This window comes from Tursiops truncatus, chromosome 14, assembly GCF_011762595.2.
Source record: "Tursiops truncatus isolate mTurTru1 chromosome 14, mTurTru1.mat.Y, whole genome shotgun sequence".
Lineage (NCBI taxonomy): Eukaryota > Metazoa > Chordata > Mammalia > Artiodactyla > Delphinidae > Tursiops > Tursiops truncatus.
The window spans coordinates 14,726,237-14,748,927 of NC_047047.1; the positions used below are offsets into that span (position 1 = coordinate 14,726,237).

General features: G+C 37.4%; 1 protein-coding gene across 1 annotated transcript in view; it reads right to left on the minus strand.

The window, feature by feature from the left end:
• The window catches only part of DNAH6 (dynein axonemal heavy chain 6), a 291,734-nt gene that overhangs the window by 28,139 nt on the left and 240,904 nt on the right, over positions 1-22,691 (minus strand). The window contains exons 64-68 of the mRNA XM_019942077.3: positions 15,815-16,005; positions 9,328-9,488; positions 6,108-6,196; positions 5,196-5,342; positions 1,859-1,997 (exon numbers count right to left, since the gene is read on the minus strand). Coding sequence (XP_019797636.2) covers positions 1,859-1,997; positions 5,196-5,342; positions 6,108-6,196; positions 9,328-9,488; positions 15,815-16,005 — 727 coding nt within the window. The remainder of the gene's footprint in view (positions 1-1,858; positions 1,998-5,195; positions 5,343-6,107; positions 6,197-9,327; positions 9,489-15,814; positions 16,006-22,691) is intronic.

The window sequence follows — 22,691 nt, forward strand, 5'->3', positions numbered from 1 at the left end:
TGGAGCCCTTTGCATTTCCATCCAAATGTAATCAGCTTGCCAATTTCAGCAACAGTGTCAGCTGAGATTTTGATAGGGATTGTGTTAAATCTATAGATCGGTGTGGGGATTATTGCCGCTTTCACAATATTGTGTCTCTCAATCCACGAGCATGTCATGTCTCTTCATTTATTTAGATTAATTTTCTTTGGCAGTGCTTTGCAGGTTTCAGTGCACAAATCTGCACTTCTTTTGGTAAATTTATCCTTAAGTAGTTTATTCTTTTTGATGTTATCATAAATAGAATTAAAAGTATTTTCTAATTGTTCATTGCCAGTATATAGAAATGCAGTTGATTTTTGTGTATTGACTTTGTATCCTACAACCTTGCCAAACTCATTTGTTACTTCCAGTTTGTGTGTGTGTGTGTGTGTGTGTGTGTGTGTGTGCGTGTGTGTGAATTCCTTAGGATTTTCTGCATGCAAGATCTTGTCATCTGCAAATAAAGATAGGTTTACTTCTTCCATGCTAATCTGGATGTCTTTGACTTCTTTTCTTTGTCTAATTTCCCTGGCTGGAACCTTCAGCACAACACTGAATAGTAGTGATGAGAGCAGATACATCTTTGTCTCATTCCTTTCTATCCTTTTCAAAACACAGTTACGGGCTTCCCTGGTGGCGCAGTGGTTGAGAGTCCGCCTGCCAATGCAGGGGACATGGGTTCTTGTCCCGGTCCGGGAAGATTTCACATGCTGTGGAGCGGCTAGGCCCGTAAGCCATGGCCGCTGAGCCTGAGCTCTGCAACGGGAGAGGCCACAACAGTGAGAGGCTCGCGTACCGCAAAAAAAACAAAACAAAAAAAACAAAACACAGTTACTTCCACAGCAGTAGAAGTTTAGGTAACCAGAAAGGTCAAGTGTTCTAGGAGAGAAGGAAGGGAGAGAAAAGCTAGGAAGCAGAAAATTCAGGGTACATAGAGGGTGCCAGAGAAGAATTCTGCCTAACTCACTGTTATGTTAAGCAATGTTGGCCACACAGGAGTGGCTGAGAGCAGGAGTACAAGGTAGCTTCCCAGGTTCCATGCCTACTTCTCTTGGTCCACCCTGGGGATGGGTCTTCATCCATTTCCATACTGTTTCACTGCCCTTCACTCAAACATGCTCCAAGGTGTCACGTGCTGTTCAAGGCTCTAGATCAGCTGATACCTCTCTGCTGTCCCCCATTTCCCTTGCTCACCAATGAAAACCATCCATTCCCATTCTGCTCTCTCCCTCCCTCACCTCCCAGTGGGAATCTGTTCTTCATTATATGGGTCTACATGGTCTAAATTGTATCTGATTTTGGCAGTAAGATCTCATGTGGCCACAATTCATATTTGTTAAAAATTGTAATTCCTGAAATAGTTTTTCCTTTTTCATAAGTACATCTAACTCAACAGGTCTCGACTAGTCAATCATGTTTCGATTCTTTGAATTTAAGAGCACAGACTCTGGAGGCTGGACTGCCTGCCTTTAAATCTTGGCTTCACCCTTGTTCTTCAGGTTTCTCGTGTGTAAAATAGGGATATAATAGTTTTCACCTTATAGGGTTGTTGTGAGGATTAAATCTGCTAATTCATAGGACATGCTTAAAACATGCTTAGCATGTAGCAAGAGCTATCTAAGTTTTTGCTATTATTATTTGGGAAAACATTCCCATTTCCTATGTGTAAATATTCTTATGATATTCTTAACATGGTCTTATCTTCTCAAAGGCAGTATCAGAAGTCATCACCACCATCACCAAAGGCTTGGGAGGACATCATTTTGGTATAAGCCAGGTGGGCGTAAACCAACAACTGTGTGGTGCACAGCTGGACATCAGATGTGGGCATACTGACCAGTGATGTAAATCAATGCATCCCAGGGAATCTTTCCTTTTTGACAGTAAAGGTTGAGGTTCAGTAAAGCACATTCCCTGTCACTGTCATTAAATTCATAGCAGATATTCCAACCAAGAGGGCCGAACTTTTTTCTCTCCTAGAATAGAAAATGAAAATGGTCTTAAAGTTTGATAAAATTAATGGTGTAAAATACTGAAAACTCAAAGGTTTCTGTTGAAGTTGAGCATCCTCATTGTGCAAAATCGGTTAAAATCATGACATTCAACTTGAGCCAGGCTTTCAGTTTGGCTGTCACCAAACAGGGCAGGCACCTCTTCCTCCAACACTGGCCTTTTGCTAATTTCCCAAAAGAAAATTTGATATTAGGAGAAATGTGAAAATGTGATAGACTTGTCAAAAGAACATTTGTTCTTCATGGTAAAGTAAAATATTTCTCCATCAAAATAGGGAAAACTATCCCACCTAGAGTCTTTTGGCATAAAAATATTGACACTAGTCACCCATCTGGTGGAGAGAGCTGTCCCCAACTCTTCTAAGAAGTCTGTCTATCACCCAGGCTTTTCAGTCATGCTTGATGTGCTGCTTACATGCTGACTTCTCTATAGTGGCCTTTTTTTTTTTTTTAAACTGATACCCAGAATCTCAATTCTTGTTTCCAAACTCCCCGTAGTGAAATCTTTCCCTTTCTTTGTTATCTCCCATCTCACCTAATTTCTTAATTCTAAACTATTGATTGTATCAGAGGATTGGTCCCACGTTCCCTCCTCTTTTCTTAAATTTATTTAAAAATTTTAAAAATCATTATTATTTTTAAAATTTATTTATTTTTGGCTGCATTGGGTCTTCATTGCTGCATGTGGGCTTTCTCTAGTTGCCGTGAGTGGTGGCTACTCTTCGTTGCAGTGCGTGGGCTTCTCATTTTGGTGGCTTCTCTTGTGTAGCAAGGGCTCTAGGTTCGCGGGCTTCAGTAGTTGTGGCACATGGGCTCAGTAGTTGTGGCTCATGGGCTCGAGAGCGTAGGCTCAGTAGTTGTGGAGCATGGGCTTCGTTGCTCCACAGCATGTGGGATCTTCCTGGACCAGGGCTTGAAACCGTGTCCCCTGCATTGGCAGACAGATTCTTAATCACTGTGCCACCAGGGAGGTCCCTTTAAATTTATTTTTTAATTTTTATACAATTTTTAAAGGTTACACTCCATTTACAATTGTTACAAAATATTGGCTATATTCCCTGTGTTGTACAATACATCCTTGAGCCTGTCTTACACCCAATAATTTGTACCTCCCCCTCTGCCACCCCAGATAGCCTCCCCACCCCATAACCACTACTTTGTTCTCTGTATCTGTGAGTCTGCTTCTTTTCTATTATATTCACTAGTTTGTTGTATTTTTTTATTTTTATTTTTAATTTATTTTTTATAATTAAATATTTATTTATTTATTTGGTTGCACTGGGTCTTAGTTGCAGCAGGCAGGCTCCTTAGTTGCAGCATGTGGGCTCCTTAGTTGTGGCATGCGAACTCTTACTTGCGGCATGCATGTGGGATCTAGTTCCCTGACCAGGGATCGAAGCCCGGCTCCCTGCATTGGGAGTGCGGAGCCTTAACACTGAGCCACCAGGGACGTCTCTGTTGTATTTTTTTTTTTTGCGGTATGCAGGCATCTCACTCTTGTGGCCTCTCCCGTTGCGGAGCACAGGCTCTGGATGCGCAGGGCCAGCGACCATGGCTCACGGGCCCAGCCGCTCCGTGGCATGCGGGATCTTCCCTGACCGGGGCACGAACCCGTGTCCCCTGCATCGGCAGGCGGGCTCTCAACCACTGTGCCACCAGGGAAGCCCTCTGTTGTATTTTTTTAAATAACTTTTTTTTATAACTTTTAAAAACAGATTTATTATTTATTTATTTATTTATTTATTTTTGGCTGTGTCGGGCCTTAGTTGCAGCACACGGGCTTCTCTCTAGTTGTGGCGCTCAGGCTCCAGGGCCTGTGGGCTCTGTAGTTGCGGTGAGTGGGGTCCAGAGAGCATGGGCTCTGTAGTTTGTGGCACGGAAGCTCTCTAGCTGAGGTGTGTGAGCTCAGTAGTTGTGGCGTGCAGGCTTAGTTGCCCCCGTGGCATGTGGGATCTTAGTTCCCCAACCAGGGATCGAACTGGTGTCCCCTGCATTGCAAGGCAGATTCTTTACCACTGGACCACCAGGGAAGTCCGTGTTGTATTTTTTAGATTCCACATGTAAAGTGATATCGTATAGTGTTTGTCCTTCCTTTCTCTGCCTGACATTTCACTTAGCGTAATACCCTCCAAGTCCATCCATGTTGCTGCAAATGGCAAAATTTCATTCATTTTTATGGCTGATTAGTATTCCATTGTATATATATACCACATCTTTTTTATCCATTCATCTGTTGAGGGACACTTAGGTTGGTCTATATCTTGGCAACTGTACCATGTTTCCTCCTCTCCATCTCAAAATTTCCCTAAATCTTAAACCATCCCTCATCTCAGCTGCTTTTGTTAATAGAACAAAGGCCTCCCGCTGGGAGCCCCAATCCCAGCCTCTCTGATCTCCTCTAGGACCTTGTTTACTTATTTATCCCACATTTTGCATCTTTAATCTTTGTTTCTTCTCTACTGATTCTTCATCTGCAGACCACACACATTTGAAAACCAGGCAGCCTGTCTAATCAAGACCCCATACAGAGATATGGAGCTGGAGTCAGAATTCTGGTACAAGGGCCACAGGATGGACACCAGATCAGGGCAGTGAGGTCTGAACAGAGGGGGAAAGGAGTGCCCAGTTGAAGGCCACTTTTCAGGGGACTTGGAGCTCTAATCACAGGGAGGAAGCTGTTAAGGGTCTAAGCCCACTCCAACAGGAGCAGGTGAGAGTGAAATTATTGTAAGAAAAATGAAGACTTGCCGACTGACAAGATATATATGTGTAAAGGAGGAAGAATAAAAATAATCCTGAAACAGTGTAGGTGATTGAGAGAATGGGGCCACCGATTTCAGGAGCAGACTCTGGAAGGGAAGCAGATTTTGTGAGTGAAGCACAGCTGTGGAGATCAATCTCGTGCTCTTGAATTTGACCTACTGCATTCAACCAGGAGATGGTGCTCCTTAGGTCAGAGCAGAGCTGGGAGGCAAAGCTGTGAGATACAGAGGCAAGGGATGTACAGAGATCAGGGACTGAGTTGAAACAACTTGGGTTCAGACAGAACAGGGCCCTCAGCATTTCACAATGCCATTTGTAAGCTTTTATTTAATTCTTTTTATTGATTTATTTTTAACCTAATACACTTCTTGTCTCTATTAAAATACAAATTGAGTGTACCTGAACAATTGCATGGAAGAAACACATGCCGAATATTATTTGTCTCCATTTTCTTCCAAGTATGTTTTCTTCAAAAAATGAAGGTGTCATTTCGGTAAATGCTCGTCTGATATTTGCACGTAAACCTTTTGGAGGCTCATTGGTTACCTGTAGAGACACCCGCGGCAGAGAGGGTGGTTGTACAGATACACGTTATTTCTGAATAACACAAATAGGCTGAAGCCAGTGAGGGGACGTAAATAACCAATGCCTGGGAGGCGTTCCTGCCCTGTTTGCGCCTGCTGTGTATCTTGCTCGGCCTCAGTCTCTGGAGAATAGGGGGTCCTCAGACCTATAGTGTGTGAACCACCTCAACAAGAACCTCAGACACTTCCATTTGGGGTCCATTTCTCGAAACATAGACCAGAAAGGATGCTCAGGCTTTCTGCACTGGATTTTCTGGTCATCTCGACATACGGCATCACCCCACACTTTGCCTTGATGGTACAGGGCAGACAGGGAAGAGGCATCCCTGGTTCCTGGGTGATCATATGCAGAGGCTTCCCATATATTGGAAACTTCCAGCCTTGCAATCCAGCAACCATACTCCCTGTGGGCCTTCCTGTTTCCCAAGTGCTGGAACATTCTCTTAACTCTGGGAGGGGTTCTGTACTCATTCCTCTGCATCCTTGACGTTTTCTTATAGAGGGGAAGAGTGGAGATGTTGAACGACCAGCAGCACTAGGGCACGTAAGGATGGGCAATGGCCTGGGAAATTCTTTCCCCGCTCACTCTCCGGTGAAGGGACACCGACTCCCGCTTCCCCACCTGGGCCACCTGGACTCTGACACAACCTGACACAAGCCTGGGCTTCCTGGACCCACTCGGCAAACACCCTGAGGCCAATCATGTTACAGGCCAACCATACGTTACCTTGACAGAATTTTGAAGAACTGTAACAGGAAATGTATTACTAGGCATGGAACTTAAAAAAAGTCGAAATGTGTCCTTGATAACAATATCTGTTTAAAACAAAGACAAAATGACAAAAAAGGAAAATGCATACCTCTTAGTAACACTTTTCTGTAAGAAATAATTATTATAGCATAGCAAAAAAAATATGCTGTAAGTTCTGTTTAAAGACTAGGTTTTCTATTTTAAGTATTTTATGTTGTAACATCTTCTAGAATGGAGGTGAGGGGACTCTTTACAGAAGCTCTTCACACAAGTCAGTTTGGCAGTCTAGAGGCTGGCACATTTGAGTAAAGAAATTACTCAATTATTTTCTCAATTATTCAGTTTAATTTCACGTTAATTTTCAATACATGATAGAGATGCTAAGAGCCTTTCCTCTGAAATTGGGAAAATTTTCAATTGAAAGAGAGGACAGTTACTACATTTACGCTCAAGAAGGGGTTTTAGGTTTTGTTTGTTTTTATTTATTTTTAATTTTTTTAGCCATTCAATTTAAGGAAAATTGCGTGAACATGGCCAGAAAGCCCTCTGGAGAAAAAAGAAATTTGTCCCTTCTGCAGAGATGTTGCAAAGGGAGCTCAGGGAGCAGGGAAACAGAGACCTCACATACAGCATCAAGAAGTTAAGTCAATATACGCTTCCTTTCTGAGCTGTGGACAGAGAACCTAAGAAAGAACAAGCTCCATTCCAGGTTCAAAAGGCCAAAGCAGAGCTGGGAAAATCATTGATCGCATCACAGGAAGACACAGGCATCATCAAAGGAGGCCTTTCTTGGCATTGGTCTCTAAGTACAAGTGACGGTGTTTCTCCAACACTCTCGGCTTGCTCCCTCCGAGGCAGGACCCGGGCACTAGCTGTTCCTTCTACCTGAATGCTCTTCCTTTAGACTCCCTTACTTTCTTCAAGTGTTGGTCAAATGCCACCTTCTCAAAGAGGTCTATCTAGACCACGCCATTTAAAACTCCTCACCCCCATTCCATCCCAACCTTTCTGTTTCTCCTTACTTTCTTTTAATTTTTTCCAAAGCACCGAACACATTCTATCATACCTTATAAATTACTTATTTGTTATGTAGTTTGTTCATTGTCTCTCTCCCCTCACTAGCATGTAAGCTCAATGAGGGCAGATGACTATGGTTATTTTGTTCACCAACATACCCTAAGCATCTAGAACAATGCATGGTAAGCGGCAGGTTCTTGAATATTTATTAAATGAATGACTGCAGATTAAAGCTGAATTTATGCTTCTTGGTTTGGTAATCTAAATTCATGAGCTATATTAAATAGCTAAAATTTAAAGTTAATTCTAGTACAATTCTAGAACAGCACTAAAGTTGCTTGTATGGCAAAAACTATTAGGCATAAGTCAAAATAGGCCAGGTTTAGAGAAGCATTTTTTTAAAGTACCTTTTCTCTTATAATTGCAAAAGCATCAAGAATCTTAACTTTCATAGACGTCATAGAAGTTTAGGGCTGGAATGGAATTAGAAATCATCTTAGTTGTGGGACTTCTAGCAATGACGTTATGCAGTCATTTTATTGCGGGGGAAACTGAGGTCCAGAGAAGAGGCGTGATATGTACAGTCAGGAAGTGGTGGGGGTGAAACTCTAATCAGGTCTTAGAATTTCAAGCCCAGAGGGTTTTTTTCTTCCTCTCTCTCTTTTTTCTTTCATTCACTTTCTCTTTTCAGTTTATCACCTAAATGTATTTTTTTTTTCTGGTTCAAGTTAAACATGAGAACTCAAATGGTTAAGTTAATAAACAATTGTAACGAGGGCCAGGAGAGGATTTTTCTAGCCACTTAAACACTTAAAATCCATCAACACCTTCGCTGGCTTCCATAGCCCATCCAGCCTCCTTGAAGGTCTGGCACTCTTGTCCAGGTCATCGTGAAGCTGAACTACAGGTCCATACTTGGAAGGCTCACACAGTACCACTGCAGCAAACTGCTTTTTAGATGACTTCCCAGCATTTTTTTTTCCTAATTATAATCCTAATCAGGATTAGGAACAGTGGTAAAGAACTTCTTGGCATTTTTCTTTAATTATGTAAATAAAAATAAGCCACAGGCCCAGCAGGAAGCAAGCCATCTCTTATTTGCATCGCAAAGAGTGGAAAGAGTGGAGATTCTGGATGGCAGGAAAGAGTGGAGATTCTGGATGGTAGATGCTAATGACTATCTATCCCTGATGGAAGCAGCCTGCAGAAGACAGGGCAGGGGATACCCAGGGAATGAGGGGCCTTCTAGGGGAAGGCTGCTAAGGCCTGGTTGTGGCTTGGTAACCAGTGCAGGCTGGCCGCACTGTAAAGGAGCATCTCTTCAAACTTAATAGGTAGCAATGAGGAAAGTCACATGCAAGATCATGTGCATATCTCTCACCTTCCTAGAAAGCCCTCTGTGGTCAGGGCAAAAAGGAGGACCCCAGAGAAAGGGCCCTGGATATCCCAGGCTGGGTATCCTCCTTCATGGCTTCCAGGGAGAGTGGTAAAGTGGGGTGCACACAGCTTATTACCAATAATACAGTTCCTAAGGTTTCAACTGTTTTTACACTATTATATAAAAATGAGTAGATTCTAAGTCCACTTCTTCTCTCTTTGCAGTCCATTATACTTTCTTGAGTGGGAAAGAAGGTGGTGATATTATAGTTAGTGGTGGCAACCATGACTCATGCTGGGCACCCCCATGAGTGTGTGTGTGTGTGTGTGTGTGTGTGTGTGTGTGTGTGACTATGAGACACATGTGAAGGTTGATTGTCATGTGGGTTACAGAGGATAAAAAGTGGTAAAACACTACTCTGAGAATTGGTTCTAATTTGAACCTTGTTCCTGAACTTCTCTCATTCTGTAGCGAAAGATTTAATTTCCTTGTTTTGTCCTAAGTCCAGTTTCTATTTCTTTTCATCATGCCTAGATATAATTTAGTTTGAATTCGAATGGCCTCCCATAGAAGGCAACATGAAACAGAAATGATCCAGGGGATCATACCTTCAGCTTGGAGTCTGAACATCTTTATTTGAATCTGGGTTGTGTAACTTAACTACACCCCTCTAGATCTCAAATTTCTCCTTTTTAATATGGGTAAAACAATGCCAACAATAAATAATTATTACAAGGATTGGATTCAATAAGAAAGGCCACGCAAAAAAGGTATTATACAAATGCTATGTGCTCCACATACTTGAATCTGTGAAGGTTTTAATTAGCTCCTCCATTGCCAACATCCAAGAAACAGCAAGATGGCAGTTTTGCAAAAATACCCAGTTTCCTGATTTCATTGCATCTTTGATCATTCTTTCAGCAATCGGTCCTTGTCCTTGCCCCAGGGAAATTGACTGCACCCTGAATTGAACAACAACAATGAAATGCTGTTTTATATTATTTTTAAGCAATGCAAGTATCAAGAAATGTAAATATGGTAGGCTCTTGCCTAGCATATGCACGCATTTCAAATCCTCATTCTGATAGATGTGCAAATGTTTTTTCTTATTTTCTTGTTTTTAAAAATAGTTTTTACTATAACACACAGAAGTGCAAAAAACAAATTTATGGTTCTTTGAATTATCTCAGATAAACATCTGTGGTTGAAAAGAGAACTTTGCCAACACTCCAGGGACATTTCTCCTATGCCCCTTTCTACTCCAATCATTTTCCCTTCCTCCATCCTGAAGGTATCCATGGTCCTGATTCCAACGCTATAGGTCAGTTTTTAAAAAAACTTTTGAAAAATTGAAGTGTAACATATTTACAAAAGTACACAAATCATTAGTGTACGGCTTAATGAGTTCTCCTAAAGGGAATGTACGCATGTAGCACCATATAGGGCAAAAAAAAAAAAAAAAAAAGAACATTACTAGCACCCTCCCAATCAGTATCCTTCCTTATTCTCAAAGGCAACAACTATTTTGAATTCTAACACCATAGATTAATTTTGCTTGTTTTTGAATTTATATAAATGGAATCAAATAGCATATATATTTTTATATTTGGTCTATTTCGATCAACAATATTTCTTTAGATTAATTCATATTATTGTGTGTCATTGTAGTTCATTTTCATTGCTGAATAATATTCCACTGTGTGCTTATATCCCAATTCATTCATCCATTCTGCTCTTGATGGACATTTGGGTTATTTCTGGTTCTTAGTTGTTGCAAACCATGCTGCCATAAACATTCCATAGATGTCTCTTGATATACATGTACTCTGTTTTTATAAAAAAATTATTTTAATTTGTTTATTTTTGGCTGCGTTGGGTCTAAGTTGCTGTGTGTGGCTTTCCCTAGTTGCAGCAAGTGGGGGTTACTCTTCATTGTGGTGCGCGGGCTTCTAATTGCGGTGGCTTCTTTTGTTGTGGAGCACGGGCTGTAGGTGCATGGGCTTCAGTAGTTGTGGTGCATGGGCCCAGTAGTTGTGCCTTGCAGATTCTAGAGCACAGGCTCAGAAGTCGTGGCACATGGGCTTAGTTGCTCTGTGGCATGTGGGATCTTCCTGGACCAGGGATCAAACCCGTGTCCCCTGCATTGGCAGGTGGATTCTTAACCACTGCGCCACCAGGCAAGTCCATACATGTGTATACCGTTTTGTTGTGTATATCCCTAGGAATGGAACTGCTGTTTGACAGAGTATGTGTATGTTTAACTTTTTTTATAATATCAAACTGTTTTTCAAAGTGATGCCACCATTCCACACACCTACCAGCAATAGATGAGAGTACTTGTTTTTTCCACATCCTTGCTGACACCTGGTGGATATATAATGGTATCTCACTGAGGTTTTAAATTGTTTCCCCTTTACATAGGTTTATTTATTCGACTTTGGCTATTCCCTTTTATATCCCTCCCCTCTTTTTTTCTACTGGTTCACTTGTATTTTTCTTATTGATTTCTGAGAGTTCTTTACATTGGATATAAACCCTTTGTTATTATTTATTTATTTTTATTGTCTCCATAGTTTTGCCTTTTCCAGAATGTCATATACTTGGAATCATACAGTATATAGCCTTTTCAGATTGGCTTCTTTCACTTAGTAATATGCATTTCATGGCTTGATAGCTCATTTCTTTTGAGTACTGAATAGTATTCCATTGTATAGATATATCATGGTTTATTTATCCATTCATGTACTAAAGGACATCTATGTTGCTTCCCAGTTTTGGCAATTATGAATAAAGCTGCTATAAACATCCTTGTGTAAAGTAGGTTCTTGTGTGAACATAAGTTTTCAACTCTTTTGGGTAAGTACCAGATTGCTGGCTCATATGATAAGAGTATGTTTAGTTTTGTAAGAAAACACCAAACTGTCTTCCAAAGTGGCTGTACCATCTTGAATTCTCACCAGCAATGAATGGGAGTTCCTGTTGCTAGTATGCATTAATACAACCTATTTCATGTCCAGTAACCTTGCTAAATCCATTAAATAATTTTAAGATACCATTTATCAGAGTAGAAGAATGTCTTATTTCTGGCTTTCTCTTTTTAAGAAATGATTTCCAGATTCTTAGTTTACTGAGACTTTTCCCCCCATGAATGCATGTTGAATTTTAACAAATGCTCTTTCTGTGTCTATTTAAATAATAGTTTTCTTCTTTTTTAAAAGGATTTCTCTCCTTTATTCTTTTAATGTGATGAATTAGTTTTCAATATTTTAACCATCCTTACATTACTGAAATAAACCCAGCATTGTGGGAAGGTTTTTTGTAATGAATTCAATTAACTATTATTGGACTATTTAGATATTCTGATTATTCTCAGTTTCTTTTAAAGTTGTGTTTTTGGAAGAATTTTTCCATTTCATTAAAATTTTCAAATTCATTGGCAAAATTAAAAAAAAGTAACATGCTCTTATGACCATTTTAATGTCTGCTGGTCTGTAGTGATATTCTCTTATTCATTCATGATACAATTTTTTTGGACCTCTTTCTCTCTCTCTCTCTGTCTGTCTCTCTCAGTAGTTTCAGCAGAGATTTATATTTTATTAAACTTTTCAAAAAAAAACTTCTGTTCTTTTAGATCTTGTCCATCGAATGTGTATTTTCTATGTCACTAATTTCTGCTCTTAGCTTATTATTTTTTCCTTCTGTTAGAGTTTAATAATTAAGTTTCAGATTGCCTAATTATTCTTAGTGGGAATATTAGCTTGACATTTCTGAAACCAGAAGTTATTAAACATGCATAAATTTACTGTTAGGTGCCTCATTTCTAAACCTTAATGGTTTTTGATATGTTACACTGTTTTTGTCATTTACTTCCACTTATTGGACAATTGCTGTTATGATTTCCCTTGAACAGACAGATTGTTCAGAGGACATTTTTTTCTTTTCCAAATATTAAAAAAATTAAGATTGATTTCTAAGATTTACTGTGGGCAGAGAATGTTTGTCATCTTTTTGAAATACGTGTCTTTTTCAGAACATGGTTAATTCTTATAAATGTTCCTTATGTACTTAAGATCTTGCATTTGTTCTATTTGTTGAGTGTAAAGAGCAAGGTTGTTAATTTCATTAATTCATTGTCGAAATATTTTATATCCTTACCAATTTTGCAAATCTTATGTGCTTCACAGTAGTTATCATTATAGATGTGTTAAAAATTTCCACATTAATGTTGATTTACCAGTTTCTCCTTGTATCAATTTCTCCAGTTGTTGCTTTACATATTTCAAGCTTTGTTAGTTGTTTACAATTGGTGTTTCTTCTTTGTGTTTTTTTTTCTTGTATATCATATATTCCCCTCTTTATCTCTAATATGTATATATCTTTCCTCAAACTTGATTTCGTGATATGCATTGGAACTGTTAACAGCTTTCTTTTGGTTAGTATTTGCATAGTATATCTTTTGCATCTCTTTATTTTCTATCTTCCTGTGCTGTTTTTGTGTTGCATTTACATTTTCTAAGTAGTATAGAATTGAATGTTGTTTTGAAAATCCAGTTTGATTTTCTTTATCTTTTCACAGGTGAGATATTTACTCTTATTTAGGTAACGGTTGGCCAAAAAGTTGGTTCGGGTTTTCATAACATGGAAAACCCGAACGAACTTTTTGGCCAACTAAATATTTGGATTAATTTCTACTCTTTCGTTTGACTTTTTGGTTTACTATGTTTTATCTTTGAAGTTTTTTCTTCTTCTCTCCTATCTAATGTTGGATTAAAATTTGCATTGTATATTCTTCTTTTGTCCCTCTGCTGGCTTGGAAGCTATACATTATATATTATTTCAGTATTTTCCCTTAAAATTTCAACATACTCATTCAGCTACAAATTTTCCTACAGCAATATAGAGCTATTCTGTACTTCTTTTTTCCTCCTGAATACATCAGGAACTTAGCACACATTAACTACTATTAACACCCCTCTCCATTCTCTGATTGCTGTCTTGAATTGTTTTACCTTTAATAAATTCCTATGAAATATTTAAGACATACAAAAGTTATAAAGTTAATATTTACAATAAGTATCCAAGTACCCGCAACCCAGCTTAAGAAGTAAAACATTATCTACATGATATAAGTCTGCAGCGTGTCCCTCCCTGTTCACTTCTTTCATTACCCAAACTTCACCTCCCAAGGTCACTACTATCCTGGTTTTAGTATAACTTCCCTATTTTTCTTTATACTGTTATTGAGAAAATATGACTTCCTAAACAATGTATAATATATATGTTTAAAAATTTTATACATTATATCAAACTTCTCCAATATTCTGTAGTTTCTGTGCAACTTAAATCTTTTGCTCAATATTAGTTTGTGTGACCCATCCATATTGATATACGTAGTCATAGTTATTCATTTTCATGGCTATAGTGTATTGTATTTAATTTTATGAATAAACCACAATTTATATAATCATTTTTCTAGGTGGGCAATTTGGTTGTTTCCAGTGCTTTTTTTTTGGTATTATAAACGTTTCTCCAAATGTTCTTGAACATGGCTTCTTGCATGCCTGTGACTGATTTTGTTGGAACACGCAAATTCAGTAGTGAATTGTTGGGATATGGGGAATGCTACCTTCAACTTTAATACACTGCTAATAATTCTTCAAAGTGATTTTAACCAATTTTTTACTCCCTCTTGCAATATGAATGTTTCTACAGCTCCCTATCTTTGCCAACATTTTGCTAATTTGATGAGTATGAAATGACATCTTCTAATGGTTTGAATTTGTTGTTTCCTAATTACTTGTGAGGTTGGACATCTTTTCATATGCTTATCAGGATTTAGATTTCCTTTCTGAGAATTTCCCTTTCACGTTTTTTGTCTTTATTCCTATCGAACTGTTTTCTTTTTCTTATTAATTCACAACAGCTCTTAAAAGTTCTGTATACTAATTCTTTGGTAGGACTTCAGAATCAAAGGCAAATGTGTAAGACCATTTGATGGTCAATTTTATGTGTCAACTTAACTGGGTCACATGGTGCCCAGACATTAGGTCAAACATTATTCTGAATGAGTCTGTGGGGGTGCTTCTGGGTGAGATTAATATTTGAATCAGTAAACTGAGTAAAGCAGATTGCCCTCCTTAATGTGGATAGGCCCCATCCAATCAATGGAAGACCTGAATAGGACAAAAAAGCTGAGTAAGAGGGAAATCCTTTTGCCTGACTGTTTGAGCTGGGTCATTGCTTTTTTTCTGGCCTTTGGATTCAGATAAAAACACTGGCTTTTCTTGGGTCTTGAGCTTACTAGCTTTCAGACTGGGACTTATTACTCCTGGCTTTCAAGCCTCTGGACTTGGACTAGAACTACACATCATTTCTCCTGGGTTTCTATCTTGCTGACTGCAGATTTTGGGTCTTATCAGTCTCCATAATCATGTAAACCAGTTTCTTATTTTACATACATAATATATATACACATATATAGGATAAAATATAGATAGGGTATTATATACATATTATATTTTTATACATCCCATTGGTTCTGTTTCTCTGGAGAAGCCTGACTAATATAGATTATGAACTTCAAAGAACAGATGGGATCCATCATCTTGTAATTGCCAGTCCAGGGACCAGGCCAGACCAGCCACTCCATGCAAGGGCCTGTCAGAGCTGGAGATGACTTCCTAGATATGAGACCCCCTACTCTCCTCTGACACTCTGTGGTCTTGTGCACTTTCCTACCCATCAGGACACCATCTTGGGGAGGAGTGGGGGAAGAAGGAGTCAGGAAGACTGAACTTTCATGAGAAAGAAGCCAAATCAACTTACCCTGGAGACATTTAAACCAGAAGAAAATATAATATTGTAAATTCACAAGTTTAAACTTTCCCCTCCCTCTCTTAACCAGCAGAGTAGAAGCTCAGGAGAAAGATGAGATTAATAATACAACATAAAGAGCTATGGAATTTTTTGCACATTTGAGCATAAGGAATAAACTACAATCCTTTTACAGTTACATTAAAATTGTCTTAAATAACTAATCACTATTGCATTAGATTATTATACTTCAACATTTTAAACAATCTCCCCTTTGCTCAAATGAAGTTTACATCTGATCTTATGATATTTAACACCATTTAACAACATGCATAGCTAAATATTAAAGTGTCTTAATTTATTTAGTAAGGAATACCTGAATTAGGAATTTACACTCCACAAAGGGAAGAAAAAAGGCAAATTTTAACAAGGAGATGTTCATATGAATTATTAAAACTGCACAATATGACCTTACCGTTCTGAATACCCGCTGTCCCGGGCAAACCTCTGAAATGCACCCATGGGATCTGAGCCTGTGCTTAAGATAAATACCAGGGGAGTTTTGTATGACATGTCTTGATACAGAGAGGGCAGGTCCATGGGTGGTGTCTCTACAAAGGATTTCCCAAGAGTTTCTATTACAAAGTCTGTAAGAGCAAAAACCACCTGAAAATTGAAAGGAAAAACATTACAAAAATACTGGATGAGGTTCCAATTCAACAATGTATCAGAAATTCTAGCCAGACCTATTAGGCAGGATAAAGAAATAAGGAATTCAAATCAGAAAGGAAGAAGTAAAAATGTCACTATTTGCAGATGATAAGATCTTATACAGTTGACCTTTGAACAACATGAGTTTGAACTGCACAGGTTCACTTATACGGTGGATTTTTTCCAATAGAAATGTACTATAGTACTACACAATCCATGGTTGGTTGAATCCTCAGATGAGCAACCACAGATACAGAGGGCTGACTGTAAAGTTATATGTAGATTTTCTATTGTGCAGAGGGCCAGTGCCCCAACCTCTGCATTGTTCAAGGGTCATCTGTGTATAGAAAATCCTAAAGACTTCACCAAAAAACCGTTAGACCTAATAAATGAATTAAGTAAAGTTGCAGGATACAAAATCAACATACAAAATCAGTTGTGTTTATACACACTACAGTGAAATATCTGAAAGAGAAATAAAGAAAACTATCTTAAATCAGAAAGGAAAAAACAAATACTGTATATTAATGCGTATATGTGGAATCTAGATAAATGGTATAGGTGATTTTATTTGCAAAACAGAAATAGAGACACTGATGTAGCGAACAAATGTATGGACACCAAGGGGGGAAAGGGAGCAGGTGGGATGAATTGGGAGACTGGGATTGACATATATACACTATTGATACTATATATAAAATATATAACTAATGAGAACCTACTGTATAGCTCAGGGAACTCTATTCACTGCTCTGTGGTGACCTAAATGGGAAGGAAATCCAAAAAAGAGGGGATATATGTATATGTATAACTGATTCACTTTGCTGTACAGTAGAAACTAACACAACATTGTAAAGCAACTATACTCCAATAAAAATTAATTATAAAAAATAAAATAAAAAATAAATTAAAAAAAGAAAACTATCCACTTCCAATAGCATCAAAAACAATAAAATACTTAGGAATAAATTTAACCAAGGAAGTGAAAGATTTGTACACTGACAAGACATTGATAAAAGAAATTGAAGAAGACATAAACAAATGGAAAGATATCCTGTGTTTGTGGATTGTAAGAATTAATATTGTTAAAATGTCCATACTACCCAAAGCCATCTATAGATTCAATGCAATCCCTATCAAAATTCCATTGATGTTTTTCACAGAAATAGAAAAAAATTCCTAAATTTATATGGAACCACAAATGACCTGAAATTGCCAAAGCAATCCTGAGAAAGAAGATCAAAGCTGGAGGCAGGACACTTCCTGAATTCAAATTATATTCCAAAGGTGTAGTAATCAAAACAGTATGGTACCGACAAGAAAACAGACACGTAGATGAATGGAACACAACTGAGAGCCCAGAAATAAACCCACACATATATGGTCTACTACTAATATTTGACAAGAAAGCCAAGAATAATCAATGGGGAAAGAATAGTCTCTTCAATAACTGGTGTTGGACAAACTGGACATTCACATGGCAAAGAATGAAATTGGACCGCTATCTTACACCACTCATAAAAATCAACTCAAGATGAATTAAATATTTAAATATAAGACCCAAATCCATAAAATTTCTAGAAGAAAACAGAGGGGAAAATTTCCTTGGCATAGTTTTAGCAACGAGTTTTTGGATATGACGCCAAAAGCACAAGCAATGAAAACAAAAATAAACAAGGGACTATACAAAACTAAAAAGCTCCTGCACAGCAAAAGAAGTAACCAACAAAATAAGAAGGCAACCTATGGAATGGGAGAAGGTATCTTAAAACCATACATCTGATAAGGTGTTAAAATCCAAAATATGTAAGAAACTCATGCAACTTAATAGCAAAACCAAACAATCTGGTTAAAAAATGGGCAAAGGATCTAAATAGGCATTTTTCCAAAGGAGATAAACAAATGGCCAACAGGTACATAAAAAGGTGCTCAACATCACTAATTATCAGGGAAATGCAAATCAAAACTACAATGAGCTATCACCTCACACCTGTTAGAATTGCTGTTAACAAAAAGACAAGAGATAAGTAGTGTTGGTGAATAAAAGGGAACCCTTTTGCATTGTTGGCAGGAATGTAAATTGGTGTAGCCACTATGGAAAACAGAATGGAGGTTCCTTAACAAATTAAAAATATAGCTACCAGATGATCCAGTAATCCCACTTCTGGGTATTTATTTGAATGAAATGAAGCCACTACCTTGAAGAGATATCTGCACCCCCATATTCATTGCAGCCTTATTCACAATAGCCAAGACATGAAAACAATCTAAATATGCATCCACAGATTAATGGGTAAAGACATTTGGTAAATATATACAATGGAATATCTTGCCATTTGTGATAGCAAAGATGGACCTCGAGGACATTATGTTAAGTGAAATAAATTAGAGAAAGATAAACACTGTATGGTATCACTTACATGTGGAATCTAACAGAGCTGAACTCATAGAAACAGAGAGTAGAATGCTGGTTGCCAGGGTATTGGGAGGGGGGAGAAATGGGGAGATGTTTCAAAGGGTACAAACTTCCACTTATAAGATGAATAAGTAGTAGCATTCGAATGTATAGCATGGTGACTCCAGTTAACAATATTATATATTTAAAAGTTAAGAGATTAATTCTGAAATGTTCTCACCACACACACACACACACACACACACACACACACGGTAATTATGTGAGGTGATGGATGTGTTAATTAACCATATTGTGGTAATCATTTTGCAATATATGTATGTATCAAATCATCATGTTTTACACCTCTTAAACAATGTTACTTGTTAGTTATATCTCAGTAAATCTGGAAAAAAACAATATAGCTCAGGCAATGTAAATTAAAAAATGTCTCTTTAGGTAACAATTCTATCATTCTAATATATTTTTATAAAAGGAAAATTATAAAGTAACATTTCCCCCCTCCAGAAACAAATTTAATAAAATAATGTAACACTCTTGAGAGACACTCAACATAACAGAAATAGAGGGGAAATTCCTCAACCTGTTAAGAGGTATCAATGAAAACCCCACAGCTAACATCATACTTAATGGTGAAAACTGAATGCTTTTCCTCCTAAGATAGGTACAAGGCAAGTACATCCACTGCCATTACTTCTCTTCAACATTGTCCTGGATGTTCTAACTAGGGCAATTAGTTAAGAAAATAAAATAAAAGATATCTAGATTGGGAAGGAAGAAGTAAAACCATCTCTATTTGCAGATGACAAGATCTTGTATATAGAAAATGCTATGAAACACAGTAAAAGTCTGTTAGAATAAACAAGTTCAGCAGGTTTGCAGTATACAAAAATATACTATACAGCAATCAACTATTTCTCTACAGTAGCAGTGAGAAAACCAACAATGAAATTAAGAATGCAATTCCACTTACAATAGCAACAGAAAGAACAAAATATTTAGAAGTAAATTTAACAAGAGAAATGCAAAACTTAGTCTCTGAGAACTATAAAACATTGTTGGAATAAATTAAAGAAGATCTAAATAAATGGAAAAACACCCCATGTACATGGATTGGAAGACTTAATGTTAAGATGCAAATACTCCCTAAATTGATCTACAGAGTCCAATCAAAATTCTGATTGGTTTCTTTTCAGAAATTTCCAAGCTGATCCTAAATTCATATGGAAACTCAAGGGACCCAGAATAGTCAAAATAATCTTGAAAAAGAAGAGCAAAGTTGGAAGACTCACACTTCCCAATTTTAAAACTTGCCACAAAGCTACAATAATCAACACAGTGCAGTCGTGGCATAAGGGTAGACATATAGATCAATGGACTAGAACTGATATATTAGAAATAAACTCTCACAATTATGGCCAATTGATTTTTGGCAAGGGTGTCAAGATCATTCAATGGAGATAGAAGAGTCTTTTAACAAATGATGCTGGGACAACTGGATATTCACATGCAAAAGAATCAAGTTGGCTCCTTACCTAACACTATATAAAAATTAAATCAAAATGGATCAAAGATCTTGATGTAAGAGATAAAGTTTTATAACTCTTAAAAGAAAACATAGGAGTAAATCTTCATGACATTGAATTAGGCAATGGCTTTTTAGATGTGGCATCAAAAGGATGAGTGACAAAAGAAAAACAAATTGGAAATCACCAAAATAAAAATTAAAAAAATTTTGTGTTTCAAAGGACACCATAAAGAAAGTGAAGACAACCACAGAGTGGGAGAACTTTTTTTCTTTCAAATAATGTATCTGTTAAGGAAATTTTATTTAGAATATACAAAGAACTCTTTCAACTCCATAAGAAAAAGACAAATAGTTTTAAAAAATGGCAAAGGATCTGAAGAGACAGTTCTACAAATAGCCAATAAACACAAGAAAATATGCTCACTGTCATTAGACACAAGGACACCTCAAGAAAATTACAGATCAATATCCTTGATGAATAGATGCCAAATCCTCAATGAAATATTAGCGAACAAAGTTCAAAAATACATTAAAAGGATCATACACATAATCAAGTGGGACTTATTCCAGGGATGCAAGGATGGTTCAACATTCGCAAATCAGTCACTGTGATACACCACATTAACAAAATGAAAGATAAAAAACATATAGGCACCTCAATAGATGCAGAAAAAGGCACTTCCCTGGTGGTGTGGTGGTTGAGAGTCCGCCTTCCAATGCAGGGGACGCGAGTTCTATCCCTGGTCAGGGAACTAAGATCCCACATGCTGTGGGGCAACTAAGCCCATGCGTCACAACTACTGAGCCCACACACCACAACTACTGATCCTGTAAGCCACATCTAGAGAGCCCATGTGCCGCAATAACAGAGCCCACGTGCTCTGGAGCCCATGAACCACAACTAGAGAGAAGCCCGTGTGCCACAATGAAGAGCCCTTGCACTGTGACAAAAAATCCTGTGTGATGCAACTAAGACCTGAAGCAGCCATAAATAAATAAATAATAAATATTAAAAAATAGATGCAGAAAAAGCATTTGACAAAATTCAATACACATTTATGATAAAACTTCCGACAAAGTGGGAACATACCTCAACATAATAAAGGCCATATATGACAAGCCCACAGCTAACATCATACTCAGTAGTGAAAAGGTAAAAGCCTTTCCTTTAAGAACAGGAACAAGGCAATGATGCCCACTCTTACTATTTTTATTCAACATAGTATTGGAAGTCCTGGCCAGAGCAATTAAATAAGAAAAAAAAAAAAGACATCCAAATTGGAAAGGAAGAAATAAAACTGTCACTGTCTGCAGATGACATACTGTCATATATGGAAAACACTAAAGACTCTATCAAGAAACTGTTACAACTAATAAATGAATTCAGTAATATTGCAGGATACAAAATCAAGACACAAAAATCTGTTGTGTTTTTACATACTAATAACAAACTATATGAAAGAGAAAAGAAGAAAGCAATCCCATTTACAATTACATTAAAAAGAATAAAATATCTAGGAATATATTTAACCAAGAGATGAAATACCTGTATATTGAAAACTACAAGACATTAATGATGAAACATTGAAGAAGACACAAATAAGTGGAAAGATATTCTGTGTTCATGGTTGGGAGAATCAATATTGTTAAAATGTCCACAATACCCAAGGCAATTTGCAGATTCAGTGCAATCTCTATCAAAATTCCAATGGCATTTTTCACAGAACTAGAATAAATAATCCTAAAGTTTGTACAGAACTGCAAAAAAACCTCTAATAGCCAAAGCAATCTTGAGAAAGAAGAACAGAGCTGGAGGCATCACACTCCCTGATTTCAAACTATGTTACAAAGCTCAAGTAATTAAAGCAGTATGATATTGGCATAACAACAGACACACAGATCAATGGAACAGAACAAAGAGCCCAGAAATAAACCCAGGCATATATGGTCAGTTAAATTACATCAAACGGGTCAAGAATATAAAATGGGGAAAGGACGGTTTCTTCAATTAATGGTGTTGGGAAAACTAGACAGTCACATGTAAAAGAATGAAACTCAGCCACTATGTTACACTATACACAAATATTTACTCAAAATGGATTAAAGACTCAAACATAAGACTTGAAGCCATAAAAGTCCTAGAAGAAAACATATGCAGTAAACTCCTTGACACAGGTCTTGGTAATGATTTTTTGAATCTGACACCAAAAGCAAAAACAACAAAAGTCAAAATAAATAATTGGGGCTACATCATACCAAAAAGCTTATGCACTGCAAGAGAAACTATCAACAAAATGAAAAGGCAACATATTGAATAGTAGAAAATATTTGCAAATCTTAGATAAGGGGCTAATATACAAAATATACAAATAACTCATGCACCTCAACAGCAAAAAGCCCCCAAACAATCCAATTAAAAAATAGGCAGAAGATTTGAATAGGCATTTTTCCAAAAAAGACATACAGATGGCCAACAGGTACATGAAAAAGGTGCTCAGCATCATTAATCATCAGGGAAGTGCAAATCAAAACCACAATGAGATATCATTTCATACCTGCTAAAATGACTATTATCAAAAAGACAAGAAATAAGTGTTGGTGAGGATGTTGAGAAAAGGGAACCCTTGGGCACTGTTGGTGGGAATGTAAATTGGTGCAGCCACTATGGAAAACAGTGTCTATGTCTGCAAAAAATTA